Source organism: Meleagris gallopavo, chromosome 5, assembly GCF_905368555.1.
Source record: "Meleagris gallopavo chromosome 5, MGAL_WU_HG_1.1, whole genome shotgun sequence".
Taxonomy (NCBI): domain Eukaryota; kingdom Metazoa; phylum Chordata; class Aves; order Galliformes; family Phasianidae; genus Meleagris; species Meleagris gallopavo.
In genome coordinates, this window is record NC_139408.1 from 31055005 (window position 1) to 31069553 (window position 14549).

At 33.5% G+C, this 14549-nt stretch overlaps 2 protein-coding genes across 19 annotated transcripts in view; one reads left to right on the forward strand and one right to left on the reverse strand.

Annotated features, from left to right (window-relative positions):
• LOC104911154 (uncharacterized) overlaps positions 1-14549 on the forward strand; it is a 143570-nt gene that overhangs the window by 74050 nt on the left and 54971 nt on the right. For 2 of the 13 annotated variants that reach the window (XR_014883596.1, XR_014883594.1), the window contains one exon: positions 11380-11514. The exons of 7 other annotated variants lie outside the window; for them this stretch is intronic. Coding sequence is in view for 2 of the 6 variants with exons in the window: in XM_085225109.1 (XP_085081235.1) it covers positions 5921-5946 (26 nt within the window). In the remaining 4 variants the exon portion in view is untranslated. Of the gene's footprint in view, positions 1-2338; positions 2377-5920; positions 5981-11379; positions 11515-14549 lie in introns of those variants that run through there. 4 more of the 13 variants (XR_014883597.1, XR_014883595.1, XM_085225109.1 and 1 more) reach the window with 3 other exon arrangements.
• Positions 1-14549, reverse strand: part of CDIN1 (CDAN1 interacting nuclease 1) — a 114801-nt gene that overhangs the window by 30450 nt on the left and 69802 nt on the right. The window lies entirely within an intron of this gene.

A 14549-nucleotide genomic window follows, 5' to 3' on the forward strand; every position in this document is an offset into this window, starting at 1 on the left:
CATTATTGGTGCCACTTCACCATGTGCTGATAAGACCTTTAATTCTGCTGGAGAAACATATTAGAAAACAATCACTAGAGTATTTGGCAAACTTAGATGAACATGTGCAAGATGTGCAAACAATAAAGGAGATTCAGGTATAGCTATACTGTGTTTAAATGATAATTTCACGTTTTTTGTTTGTTTGTTTTTGTTTTGTTTACTTGTTTTTTCGAGAAGGAACACTGCATTTATAACACCTGACTCAATGGCTCATCTTGCAGAAAGACGAGCTCCTTCAATTTACCAATGTATTTCCTTGAAAAAAACACTACATTGAATTTTTCCAGTATTGGGAATCAAGGACACAGATCTTGACTGGCCTAAATTAAGATTCCTTCAAATCTGACTTATGTGACTCACAGAGCAAGAGCATAACTCTAAAAAAAAATGAGGAAAGGGTGATTGATGGGAGCGGTGTTGGGGAGAGGGATTCTATAAACAAAGCAGTATTACTTTTTAAATATGGCACAAGAAAGCTTCTATTCTATGACCTCTATGTAAGAAAAAACTGTGCTATAGATCCAAATGACTGAGAAGGGGAGGAAAAAATGTTTATGTAACTAAATTTAGTAAGATCAGGTCAAGAAATGTGTTGGTCATGCAATGAGACATCTTGAAGTGCTTATCCAAAAAGCTAGAATGGTTCACAAACAAACAGCTGCTGCATTAGCTTTAAAATTTGGTAAAATGAAGGAATCAGACTACTAGTAAAACATTAAAATGAAAATATCCAATCCTATTTTCTAAGGATTCAAAACAATCACTGCCAAAAACAATAAGATGGTATTTTTAACTAAATGTGTGCTCAATCCATAAACACTTTTAGGGAATTCAGGAGTCTGTGTCAGGAATTCAGAAGGCAGAGTGCAATACTGAACTGATGCTTTAATCATATGTTGACTTTTTATCTCAATGCAAATAAACAGGTAAGAACTAGATTAAATCAAAACAAAACAAACAAAAAAACCCCAGCAGACTCTTGAAGCCACAGATAAAAAGAACTATCAGTGGGATACAGAGCTGGTATTTAATTCTGGAAGGTTTTTTTTTTTTTTTTTCTTTGAAAAAAGTACATCATCTTAAGAACATCATCTTCAGCTGAGCACTCAAAAACATCACAGATTCTCCTTTTGTGTAAATTGTTAAGAATGTCTCAATAGGTGTCATAATTGTAGAATTGGAATATATTTCATGAGCAAGCAGAAGGAAAAGAAACTTAGGAAATTTTAACTACGTACGGTAGGGTGAAAGGATAGGAATGGGGAGTTAAGTTCTATTAGTTTTGTCCAGGACAGATACAGTACATTACTTACCCATATAAAGGGTGCAGGCTAAAATCATAAAGAACCTGTTAACACTGCTAGCTTGTAATGGATGCAATCACACCATTACTATCTAAATTTTTGTTTATTTTTCAATAGATTGGTGTCTGCACATCATGCTGTCTTACACTGCCGCTCCTCTGTAACCTTAACCATTATTCCTACTGTGTAAAGTGAAGCACAAATTTAAGGTGACAAAGCACCAGTTGGCTGATGTGAAGTATGCTATGAAAACGGAAACCTCTGAAAGCTTCACAGCCATTATGAAATAACTGACCTATATGAAACTGCTACCATGGTTCACAAATTTATTGTCAGGTTCCAGCCTCTAGCTGTTCTCTGATTGTTCTAAATACTTGACAAACTGAAGCCTTTTCACTTTCCGTTGAAATTGCCTCATCTCCCTGTCAGAGCGCCATGGGGGACTCCATTACTTTTCTGACTTCTTTCCCCTACTGACAAGTCATTTAGCTGGCTTCTTGTTGTGAAGGCTGTCCATGTCAAATTAGCCAGGGCCCCTATTGTCCTTATTACCACTCGAAAAGCCATCATGAGTAATGCTACGGGGTCCCTCAGTTGTCATCATTTGTCAGAAAGAAAGGGAGTGTGGTTACATATAGCTGACAGGTAATTTCAGTGTCTACAATTACCCCAATTAGTCTTGTCATAAACAATTCGATAAATGCACACCAATACAAACAGATAAACACACCAAGGTTTCTCACTATTAATGTCATGTAATGGATAAATCAGTGATATAATGCTATATTTTATTTATTTCTTTAAACTATCCTCAGCTGCAAGCTGGCAGTTGCTACCTGGTCAGCACAAATTGTACTATCTACTTTCATTAGCTCATCACAGCAAGAGAATATGAAAGGCTGTGACAAAATTCATTTAGAGAGAGCACGAAAGAGCAGATTGCCTAAAGTGGGTGTTATAACAGAGATAAAACAAAGGTTTTCTTTTTTCAGTTCAGTGCTGCAATGAGCTGTAAAGAAGACTATTTTGTCCTTAAAAACAAACATAAAACATGGGAGAGACAGAAGAGAAAACAATGAAATATATTCCTTCTGAAATTAAAAATACTTGCCTCACACCATATTCCAAGTCCATCAGCAGGTGGGTCTTCTAACAATAGACATAATAAAAGTCTGATTTTCAGAGGGTGTCATAGTATTAACCAGTCTTCCCACTGATGGCTTCTAATTTTTTTTTTTTTTTTTTTAGATAGATCTTGCCACACTATACAATTCCTATAATAGCTGCTAGATATTCCACATAACGTACAGCATAATCCCTGCTGTTCCTATGTAAGAATTACTTGATAACGGATTTAGTAATTTAAACTCACTGGATAGTTGGTAGCACTGTGTTGAAGTCTTTCTAGGCACGGAATATTGATAGTATTGACTGCTGTTCTAAAACATCAGGTAGACTTGTTATAAACACAACACTGAAAGGGGTGGCTTTAATAACATCCATATTAAACACTGAATTATGAATTGCTAAGCTTATCTTTGTGATCCACGTAAATAAACACTGAAATCTTGACATCTCTAGAGTCCACAGCACCCTGTCTGTTTGCTGACCGCAGGCTTAAGTGATGGCTGGAAAACTGAACACAGACATGTTGTTGTAGGAAATTGCTTTTGGCAACTATTTGTTCAAACTCAAGATTTTTTTTAAACCAACACTAAGAACCCACCAGAAAACAGGACAGGTCTCCCTAATGAGTAATCTATTTTAGCACAGTCTTGTCTAGGCATGACAGTTTACTGAGAGGCTTGAAAAACTCGTAATTACCAGTGTTACAGGGCAATTAATGTATATTACACTGCACTACTCATGGCAGCAACTGTCATTTTCTCAATAAAAATGAGTACTCTTCAGCTAAAGGTGACATTAATTGGGACTTTAATGACTATGCAGAGGAGCTGAAGCCAAATATGAACAAAACAGCGATTCAATGAGCGACTTCAGAACGAGAAAATTGTACTAAAATGAGATTAATTGCTGTTTAGAAAAAGGAAAGAACCTAAAAAGCTATTAAATTGCAGGGTTTGGGTGCCCGGGTGATGGTTGTGATGTTAATCTTGCATTCTCACAGCAGGCAAATATTCACTAAATTCAGAGCCTTTTGACAGCAGGAAAAATCATGTATGCTTAACTTCAATCCATCAAAAATATATTTCAGCTTTTATCAGTGTTCTAAATACTTCTGCAATTTCAAAAATTACTACTCCATTCCTTGGCTGTCATCATGCAAATGCGAACACTGTCAATATTGCTATGAAAAATTCCCTGGCTTCAAAAGGCCTACTTCGGTGATAAAGAAAGAAAAACGTGAAGATTAGAATTGCAAAACACACACTACTAATATAACAGAAAGCAACAATAAGAATTTAATGTTTAAGTTGTGGAAACTGCTAAAATAGAAAATGATGGGGTGTTGTTTTAGTGTGTATGCAAGAAAAAAATAATCAAAGAATTCCCCCACTCTCCCATAAAATCTTTCAGAGCTTATAACTTTATAGATAATTACTCATTGCAAATAATTAGGACATAATTTTGCAGCTTGACTTCAGGTGATATAATTATTAAAACTGCTCTGCAGTTTCTAAAAGCCTTTATCCGTGCTACTTAATTTTTTAAAGCAATTATATAATTGCTTTTCTTTATAGCCTTTTTAACTGTCATGATGACTGTATACATAAAACATTGCACTTAAACTCTGACATATAAGAGGGATAAACATAGCTTTGATTCACTTTGAAGTTATATCTCCTGTAACTTCAAATTTTAAAACAGAAAATCAGTTCAGCCATTGAGGTTAAAAACTGCATATGGAGTATTCACACGTCTTAAGAAGGAACCCCTTCCTCTACTGCTAACCTGCACTAGTCGCACCCTGGAAAGAGAAAAAATAGAGCTTACCATTTTTTATAATTTCCTGTTCCATAATCTATTCTGTTTGCTCAGTATCTTCATAATTAAGCATGCATCTCATCTACACTTTCAAAATCTCTAGACATATTAAAACATGCATCCTCAAGAGCTAAGTCTGCTAGGCAATATAATAAAGACAATGACAATAGGGATACTGTGTCTTTTTATCAGCAGGAATTAAAGACATGATTAGAACATTATTCCCATTAGCACTTCTGTTAGCTAAGTTCAGAAATTCCACAATATGTATATAAATGTCTTAAGTACAACAATCATGGGCAAACACTTTCAGTTTTGACCTTAATCCAGTCTCTCCATGTTGAATTGGATCCATGAATAGTCAGAACATTAATTTGCCTCCACTGCATACAATACTTGGATGATTAGTCAAGACATGACATAACTATTTCCAGAAACATCTGGAAAATACTTAACACTTCCACAGTAACCTTTTAACTTTAAAATTTGCTGATGCAATATTTTGCATTTAATATCTAGGTTTTTTTGGAAAGGACAAATGAAACAAAGCAAGTCACTTCAAGGCCTTGAATTCACAGTTTACACAAGTACCTTTCCGTCAGTTACAGTTTTGATGTCACCAAGATTTGGATTGATGAAATCATATGCTATCAGTTGTATTACAACAGTGTATTTACAGTGAAAAAGCTTCAGAGACACATTTTTTAAGAAGTCTGCAATTTGTGGATGCAACAAAAGATTTAATCTGTAACAAAGCTCTGTCTATGAAAAATAGTCAATCCCATACACTATCGCCTATGATGCTTTTTCTGTATGTTAAAAGGTTTCTTGTGAACGCGTAATTCAAATTATCTTTGAGTAATATTTCACACTCCTAAAGTCAAGGCTGGCAAATATGATGCCACAAAGCAGGAAAGATTACATTAGGATCCACTGACACAAGAAATCAGAGTCCAATGTCGTTGGTGGCTAACTATTCATTGTCTTTAGCAAAACAATGATGTTCATTTAGAGGATGACATAAAAATTGTTGTTTCCAAACTATTTATTCCTCTACCCTCGACAACCTGTGCAGTCTGCAGAGCAAGTAAAAGATATGCATGTCTTTGTCTTGTCAATATTTTATTTTGAAAGTGGAGAAAAACGTGTTTTTCACGTGAAAAATACATTCCTTGTTCCTTCCATATTCAAATGAAATTCTATTAGTGGTGGTATCCTCAGGCTTTAAAAAGGAAAACAAACAAACAAACCTTGGACTTTGGAAAGCTTAATCTCTAGTCATGAATAGATTGGTAATTGTGGAATAGAACTTCAAAATTTCTCTTGTGCAGGTATTAATTCACATAAAATACCTAGAGTACAGTAAATACAGATCACAAGAGTGAATTACCTTGAATTTAAGGGGACTATTATTTCACAACACATGTATACTCACTGCAAGTTTTGTAATAGAATAAGTTAAAATTCATGTTGACAATAGAAATGGAAATGCATATATTTACTGCTTTCATTTTTCCCTCTTCCTCCTCTTCTTTCCCCAATTTCTGTCCTTATTTCATTACTTGCAAAATATAGCTTTGCAGGTTATATCGGTCCGTATTTAAACATTGCTGTACACTTTTTTACAGGTTTCTTTGCTCTTCCAATTCATTAACAGCATGAGCTTATCAGATTGTAAGTCATGAGCAGATGAAGCATGTCATAAAACCAGAAGGTATTTTTTCCTCTTAAAAAGTGATTTTTCCCTACTGGATATATTTACAAAAAATATCTTCAGGTCTGAGAGTTAAAATGTATCACGACTTGGATGAAAAGTACTTGAATGAAACCAAAATCCCTAGAACCTCATCATATGGGGCAATTAGAGTCTCCCTATATTGTAAGCAATTTAATCTTGTAATACTACCATTGTGGAAATGGGGACAAGAAGAAAAACCAATCAGCCCTTAAACTTACAGGAATATCTAACTTTCAAAATTAACATAAATAGAAGCAAAGTAGAGATATTATTTTGAATTCATATTCCTTTGAGGAAAAACATATTTTTAAAAATATATTCACATAATAAAAATGATTATATCATAAAATTGAAGAACAATTATATAAAAGAACTAAATTAACTCTTCTTAATTTTGTCTTCCATGCTGGATTAATTACTCTGCATTAAAAAAAAAAAAAGCTAAAAAAAACTAAAAAAAAAAGCAAAACACACAAAAGAAATCCCAAACCAAAACAACAACAAAATAAAACCCTTCATATATCTTTTCAATGTCTTTTTAATTTAAGGCAATTAGTGATTCCTCTGACAAGCATTTCAAGTGCAAGTATTTATATAAGTATTTGTAAAGAATAAGTATTTATATTTATATGTATTTATATCTCATAAATAAGAGCAAACAATCTTTTTCATAAGTAAGTATAAAATTACATTCAAATTCTCTTTAATGTTTTTTTTTCTAGAAATTTGGGATAATAACAGTTATAGCGTAATTATGCACCATGTAAAACCAACTTGAAAGTTCTGCATTTTCAAAAATAATTATAAAAGAAGAGTATGAAAAGGATTATTTTTAAAAATCAGTTTATAAAGGCTTGTCTTCACAATTATTTCTATTTCTCTGAACACTTACTCTTTAAGAAACCGTATTACCTAGCATTAAGGATAATATTTAAAAGTGGAGTTTCTTTACCTCAGAAACAGCTTTAAAAACTCAGTTAAACTACTCTTTCTTTCATTAACTATAGGAAAAAAATATAAAAAAGAAATGGCAAAAATACTGGCCTATTAAAGTACGAACACTTTTTCCTCACCCACTGTTTCTGCTCCTTTGACCCACAGCTTCAGTTCAGAAGACAATTAAAATTTCAATAGTTATCAGTAAGTAAATGCTGATATGTGATATATTTTTGCATAAAATAATTCACGGCAAAATAATACTAGTATTAAGTTCTAAGTTAAAAATACACAACTATTCATTGCCACACATGGAAAACAGTTGAACATTCAATGTAGTATTCACAGCCAGTGGAAAACATCAGTCACTCAGAATGATAACATTTTCAATTACACAGTGTATTCAATTTTTTTCAGTCTGATATAAACAAAATATAGTGAGATTTACAAAAAGAATTCTTAGCAAATAATGTTTGAAAGAAAAAAAACAACACATAAAACCCATTCAAGAAATGCAAAAACTGCTGAGGAATTGTTTATTATCCCAAGGTATATTCATGGTATTTTCTTTTATTAAAAACTCTTTTGATAGTGAAATACAGAGAAGTATTTCCATAAAAGAGTAAATGAAATAGTATAAACATTTTGAAAAGTAAGAATCTTTACAATTTTCATGTGTATATAAGTATTTATAAGTGTAATAAAGATATATGTGCAACAGCTACCCTATGTTTTGTTGATCTATTTCCATGCTTGTAATCAATATCAGATTAATTTGTTCAAATTTCCTGATTCACAAGCATTTTTAAGTCATTAAAATACATTTTAAAAAATGAAAAATGTTGATTTAACTATTTTCATAATTTTAAACAGTTAAAATGTGCATTTTTAAAGGCAAGAATAATCACTGATCTGTTTTGATGAGAGTAACTTTAAAATAATTCTATTTACTATTTGCCTTTTCTGATGTAACTGTTCATTTCCTTGTTTCCTGATTCATGCAAAACAAAAAGGAAAAAAGAAAAGCATTTCTAGAAAATGTCTTAATCTGGTCAAAGTAAGCCTCTATGTCTTTGTTCCACAGAAGCTTTATTAGTTTCCTGGGCTCCATAGCAGGATAAACTATTTCATGCATGAAGGGATCAGCATTCCTTCTTCTAATCATTGCTATTGTACCCATTACAAAGCTTTCTGAACATCTCCTATGGATATCACACACTATCTTAATCACCCCTCAATTAATAGTTTCATACTCATATTTTAGTTCTGCTACTTCTACACACAATAACTGCTACTTCAGAATGATACCAAAGCCATAATAGAATATTCTGACTTTATAGTAATTTCACCACCATCGATACATTCTTACACTGAAAGAGTCCAAACAGTAGTTTCCACTGAGTAACAGCTTAATACAACTGGTAATCCTCTCCTAGTACCATGACAGATATTCATGCCCATGTCTCTTGTGACTAGCCTGTAACTTTGAGAAGCACAAGTGCTTTGATAAGTAATGAGGTAGCCATTACTATTTACATTAAAAATATGGGAAATAATATAGAATAAACTTTAATACTATAAAGTTCTTTATACTCTGGGTTTTGCTGTTACACTGCATTACATTCTTCTGAAAGTAATACAGGTACTCTCAAAGAGGAAAGAAAGAAGTCAACAATTTTCACTTTAACATAGTTGACACGTTTAACGTGCTTGAAGTCATTTGCCAAATCATCTTACCTTTTTCCTCAGGTAGAAGGCATGTGTGACTTCCTACCCACTCTTAGAAGATGGTGAGGGTAAATGTTAAGGTGACATACATCTTTCTGATTGTCCTCAGAGAGGAAATCAGAAGTAATCTCACCTGAATTAGTATTCTGTTTATATTCAAAAGAGATTCTTAGTGGTTGAAAGGCATGGTGGACTAAATTTTTTCACAAGACATTTTCAGCTAAATCAGTGATATAATATTAAATTATGCGGTCTACAGACCTGGTGGGAGACTAACTTTCAAAATTAACATAAAATTCTGGTTTGACAAACAGCAACATTCACTGTTTTACATATGTAAAATCAGAAATCCAGGAGGCGTCTGCTATGCATTCCTCCTCTTTATAGGTGCATAAATCAGTATTTAGCTCATAGAACTTGCAAATGCTTAGCAGTTTTCCAGGATATGTAATGTACATAAACTGACACACAAAAGGCTCACTACCCTTAACTACTTTCTATGGACCACTTAAATACAGACCAAGCACAGATGAAAAACATAGGGTGAGATTACAGACAATAACATAATGCATCTACAACTGTAAGGCATGTCTGTGATAAGCATATTTTTAATAAATTAAGGATAAACGAAGACAATTTGAAGTGTTATGGAAAAATGGATAAAAAAAGCAGAAAATAAAGATGTGTAGCTTATTGAGATCTGACTAGTGTACTGCAAAGTAATTAGGGAAAAAAAAAAGGCGATCCCTAGTCTCTGGTAGTTGCAGTTTTGAAGAAAACTTGAAAATGCATAGAAAGCATCACTAACGGGAAGATCTATGTATCTCATCAGCTGCAGAGAGGTACTTTTCTAATAATTGAAAGAGGACTTGTAAGGCACAAGGAGTACACTTTTTCAGGAGATGAAGGCTCATACAAAGATTGGAATGTAGGCCAAGAAACAAAGGACTTGAGAAAGAAAAGATTGCTTACACTGCCCCCAAAATAACTGCTTTCGAAAAATAGGGAGAAGTGCAAAAGAAGGCAACATAAGAGAAACAAAAAGCATAAAAAGAATTCTTACAACGCCACAATATTTTTCAGAGAGATACCAGACTGCAGAATAGGAGTCCTGATTTTAAATTGGTATGGTTTTAAACTAGAAAGGAATTTAATTTTAGGATAGCACTACAGTTTTAAGTTAGCCAATGTTAGTAAGTTGTTTGTAAGAATACAGATTTTGCAAGAGTTAATACCATGGATGGTCACTCCATGGCAAAAAGAAAACACTATTCAGGCATCTTTCAGGAGTGGAATAATAATAAAAAAAACAAACTTCTAGTAAGTATGGCTTACATAGTTTGTTAAAAGGTATCATGTAAAGTCACATAAAACATTATAGAGAAAGGAAAACCTAAAATCATCACAGGTGACTACAGATTCAAGGATTTATTATTCTGACGTTAGGAAATACAAATACAGAAGTTATTTTTTGTCATGTGGTTTGTCTTAATCAAGAACTAAAAATTCACTCATAACACTGCACACAAATGCCATGTTTATATCAATATCATATGCAACTTGAATGAAAAAGTATACATCAAAATTGAGAACAGCAATTCATATAATGGTCAAAGACAACCAGTAACAAAACCACCAAATTCCAGTTGTCAAACATAATTTACTATGTATATTTCTTCTCTTCTTTGTTAAAACAGTAATTATTAAACTAAAGTGATATGGGTGAGTGTTTACGACTTCTTATTAAAAACCCTGACTTAAAGCAGTGTTCATTTAAGCTTAAGGTTAAAGAAAATCATGTAGAGATCTCTGTGCGATGGCCTACTGACTTTATATCCTCTTGTCAAACCTCAGCAGTTTTATTTGTAGTGATACATGCCGGGGAAGGTTGGAGGTTAAAGTTGATAGGAGGGCCAACAGGAAAGCCAACCAACTTCTTTCAAAAGATTACAACCTTTAACATATTAGGATCTGTCAGCAGTTACTGCTAACTTGGTATGTCTACATTTGTGTACTCTTCTGTGAACTGATCCCCAAACTCCAGATCAACAGAATCAAGAAACCTGATTCTTACTACTTTCCTTCAATTATTCCTCCCTAATTTTCTTCCTTTTTAAGCTATAATTTCAGTTTTTGATATTATATTGAAGATTAGCACTTATCATTAGTTTTCAGAAAAACATTAACAGCTAGGTAAAATTTCTTTCCTGGCCTTCTTCAGCCTAATTTTCTCTCTCACCCTGAGAATTGAAGGAAGGATTTTCTATAGTCTAGGAAATCATATGTTAAATGTAATAGCAGCAAAGTCTACTGTATTGAAGCTCTTCAGATTTCCCTTTCTTCAACTTACTTAGACACTGCTTCCTCTGTGATTCATTTTTAAGTTATACAGATAACGATAAATGAAATCACACAGAATCACTGCATAGCTGAGGTTAAAAGGGACCTCTGGAGAGTGTCTCGTCCTATTCAAAGCTCAGTGAACTACAGCAGGTTGCTCAGGGCTTTGTCCAGCCATGTTATGAGAATCTTCAAGGACAAAGACTTTACAGTCTCTCTGAATAAACTGTTCCAGTGTTTGATGGCTCTCACAAGACTATTAAATAGAACTTCCTGTATAGTATGTTATTTGATCTAGGATACTACTAGGACGAGTCTGATTCCATGTTTTTTATTCCCTCTCAGCAGCTATTTATACACATTGATAAGATTCTCTTGCTCTTCTCGGCTACACAGTGCGAACTCTCTCAGACTCTCCTCCAACAACAGATGCTCCCATCTATTCATCATATTTGAGGCCCCTCACTGGACTCACTGCAAGTTAGTGTCTTGGATTGTGGATTTTATGCTGTAACTTATCATTTAATGTAAAGGAGTATATTATTACATAGGTCTCATTTCTATTGATGGCAGCTTTACTCTTATTTGCTCTTAGGACAGGGGAAGTTTCTTTCAGTCACTTCAGAGAGAACAAGACCTCTACTAGACAGACTGATTCTGTGTAAAAGGTGATAATGTATTTTTACTGTATTTGTCCCATGACAGCCACAAGAATATTGCAATATAAAGTGAATAATCTTTTCTAGTTATCTATAACCAGTTTACAGTTAATGTAATTCTTCAGCTTTGCATTTTAAAATAAGTAACAACTCTAGAAATTCTATACAAAGTATTATTTTCCCACTTCTACTCTCTTTGAAAATCCAGAGAAGTACCTTTGGCAAAAGCAAAGATTCTGTTTTACATCACATACCATTTTGCCGTTGCTACAATTTTAATTGTGCAAAACTCAACGGGCTCTAATAAAATCTGACTAGGTAGTTAATATTCTAAAACATACACTGTGAGATACTGAAAGGAACACTCTACACATGAATTCCTTCATGTCATGGAAAAGACTCATGTAGCATGTTGTATTTCTCCATAGGTACAACAATATTGAATGATGTCAACAGCTTTTTTCATCTTGTCTGCAATTAAAAAATCTTAACACATTCAATTGTTAAGAAGTTTGTTTTCTAACTAGTTTCAGTTCAAATACACTCACTAGTATGTATGAGGAAAATCAGGGAAAGTATAAAATAGAAAAGATATAAGAAATATTCATGTCAAAAACAAAGCACAACTTTAAACTTTTATGATACTGGTATGCTCCAAAATGGCTGTGATGACTTCACAGAATTATGTATGTAAATATCATATTTTAATTACCATTATGTAATTCAGACATATATATGTATGCTCAGATACACATATATACATTTTGAGATAGGCTCTACATTGTGATCTACGTTTCCCAGACAATGAAGGGGATTCTCCCACTGTGCCCATTACACACCTAATTTGGTGAACTTTCAAAACAGGGAGAGGGACAGAGGCTTGTGGAAATTAAGCTTTATTTAAAATAAATCAACAGACAAAAGTATTAATATTCAGAGCTCCACATGATGATTTTACAGGGAAAAGCCCAGAAAGTAGGACACAAAAAACAGTGTGGTGTGCATTTAGAAATGGAAAACTTTTCCACAGTAGTGGAACCCAGGTTGTTCTCTCTGAACTTGTTCCCCTGGACATTTTGCAGAGCAGAGAGATTTAAGAAGTAGTTCGACATGATTTGTATTTTTCCTAGAAACCTATCCTTTATCTTCATAATATGGGACAAAAAACATTTGGAACTTTATTTTCATAACGTTTCTTTTTTTACTTCCCTGACATACTATAAACAGTGATAAGAAAATGAAGGTTAGAAGAATATCTGTGCTTAGGTTTACACTTCTGCTATAGAAACATAGATTTTTCAAAAAAGAGATTCTTCATAAAATATAGATTTTTCATGAAAGAATATTTTTGTGTATGAACGGATACATTCAAATCTCTAGTGTCTTTTACCCTTAGTTTTAAGAAAACACCTTTTCAATTTATATACTAAGTACTGGGCATATATGCAAGGATGTAAGGTCAATCTGGAATTCAGATTGAGCCTTCAGTCCTGTGATAATGCATTTGCACATCTCTCTCATGAATGTTGCATTTTGTAGTGGTAGTGGATATATACTGATGATGAAAATCCCTTTAATAAAGGAATTAATACAGGATTATCATTAGGAAGGAGAATTTTTTAAAGTCATGAATCCTGACTTTTAAGAACAGAGAAAACATTTTGAAAATAACTTCCCTGAAAATAAGGTAAAAATTATTGTGCTAAAAATAATATACTGTACTGTAGTCATTTGTACTCAATGAGAGCTTAGTGTGTTTACCAAGGTTTACAGAAATCACTGTTGAAAATCAGTCATCTCTGTATGACACATGACAACTCTAATAGCAAACAAAATCATAAAAGTCCATTTACACAAAAGGCTGGTGAGCAGAGATCAGTCCACTAGTAGAAAGGAAAAGAAACCAGACCCAAAATATTGACTCGAGCTTCTTCTATTGCTATCCAATAGTAGTGATTGAAAATGTAATGATTCTGCAGGAACTTATGAGCTGCAGGTTGAAGAATATTAGATTGTATTTGCTAAAGAAACATTATCACACCTAGTAGTGCTGCCATATGATGAGGGGTGAGTGAGAAAAAAAGGTCACACCAGATAAAAACTGAAGAGATTTTGGTGACAGTGTGATGTGAGACATTTATTTCCCAAAAAACTGCACACCATATTCAAAAAAATTGCCAAACTGAATTGTACAGGTGCTCTGTAATGCTCTCATAGCTGAAGTTTGGAGTCCTCAAGTCTCAGAAAGCTTAGCAAAGAAGATGGTGAGGCATTTTATGCAGAACAATTCCACATATCAATATGTTTTCCAGTGTTCTCCTCATAAGGCGATCACCCACTGTATGATACAGAGGCTGTGCTATTCATTTATGCTCCAGCACAAGGTATATAATGTAAGGCAGCATTTAAAAGTAGCACTTCCTCCTTCTGCAAGTTCATGTGTGCAAGCAGAAAACAAATCTCAGTTTTTTTAAAAGACAAATTTCCAGCTCCAAGAAAAGAAAATCTGCTAGTCAGTGACAAAGACAACACTGATTTGAATTAATGAGGCAAACAGTTTTCCAGAAGATACTGAAGAATATTTTAGTTATGTTCTTGTTACAAACATATTTCATAATGTTCTTGGCTCAGCAATTACAACTATAAAACTGATCGTTTTAGTATTTCCTGAAAAAACACGTAGTGAAGTTGTCTAATAATCTACTATGCAAAGGCAAGTTGCATGCAGACTCATTTGATACTTGGCTATGAAAAACTAATTGGTCAGTGCTCTTAATGTATGTGCAGCAGGGTGGGAGAAAACAACTTACAAAAATCTTCTCAGAAAAGCACAAGGCTAAGCAAGGGAGCAAAAGT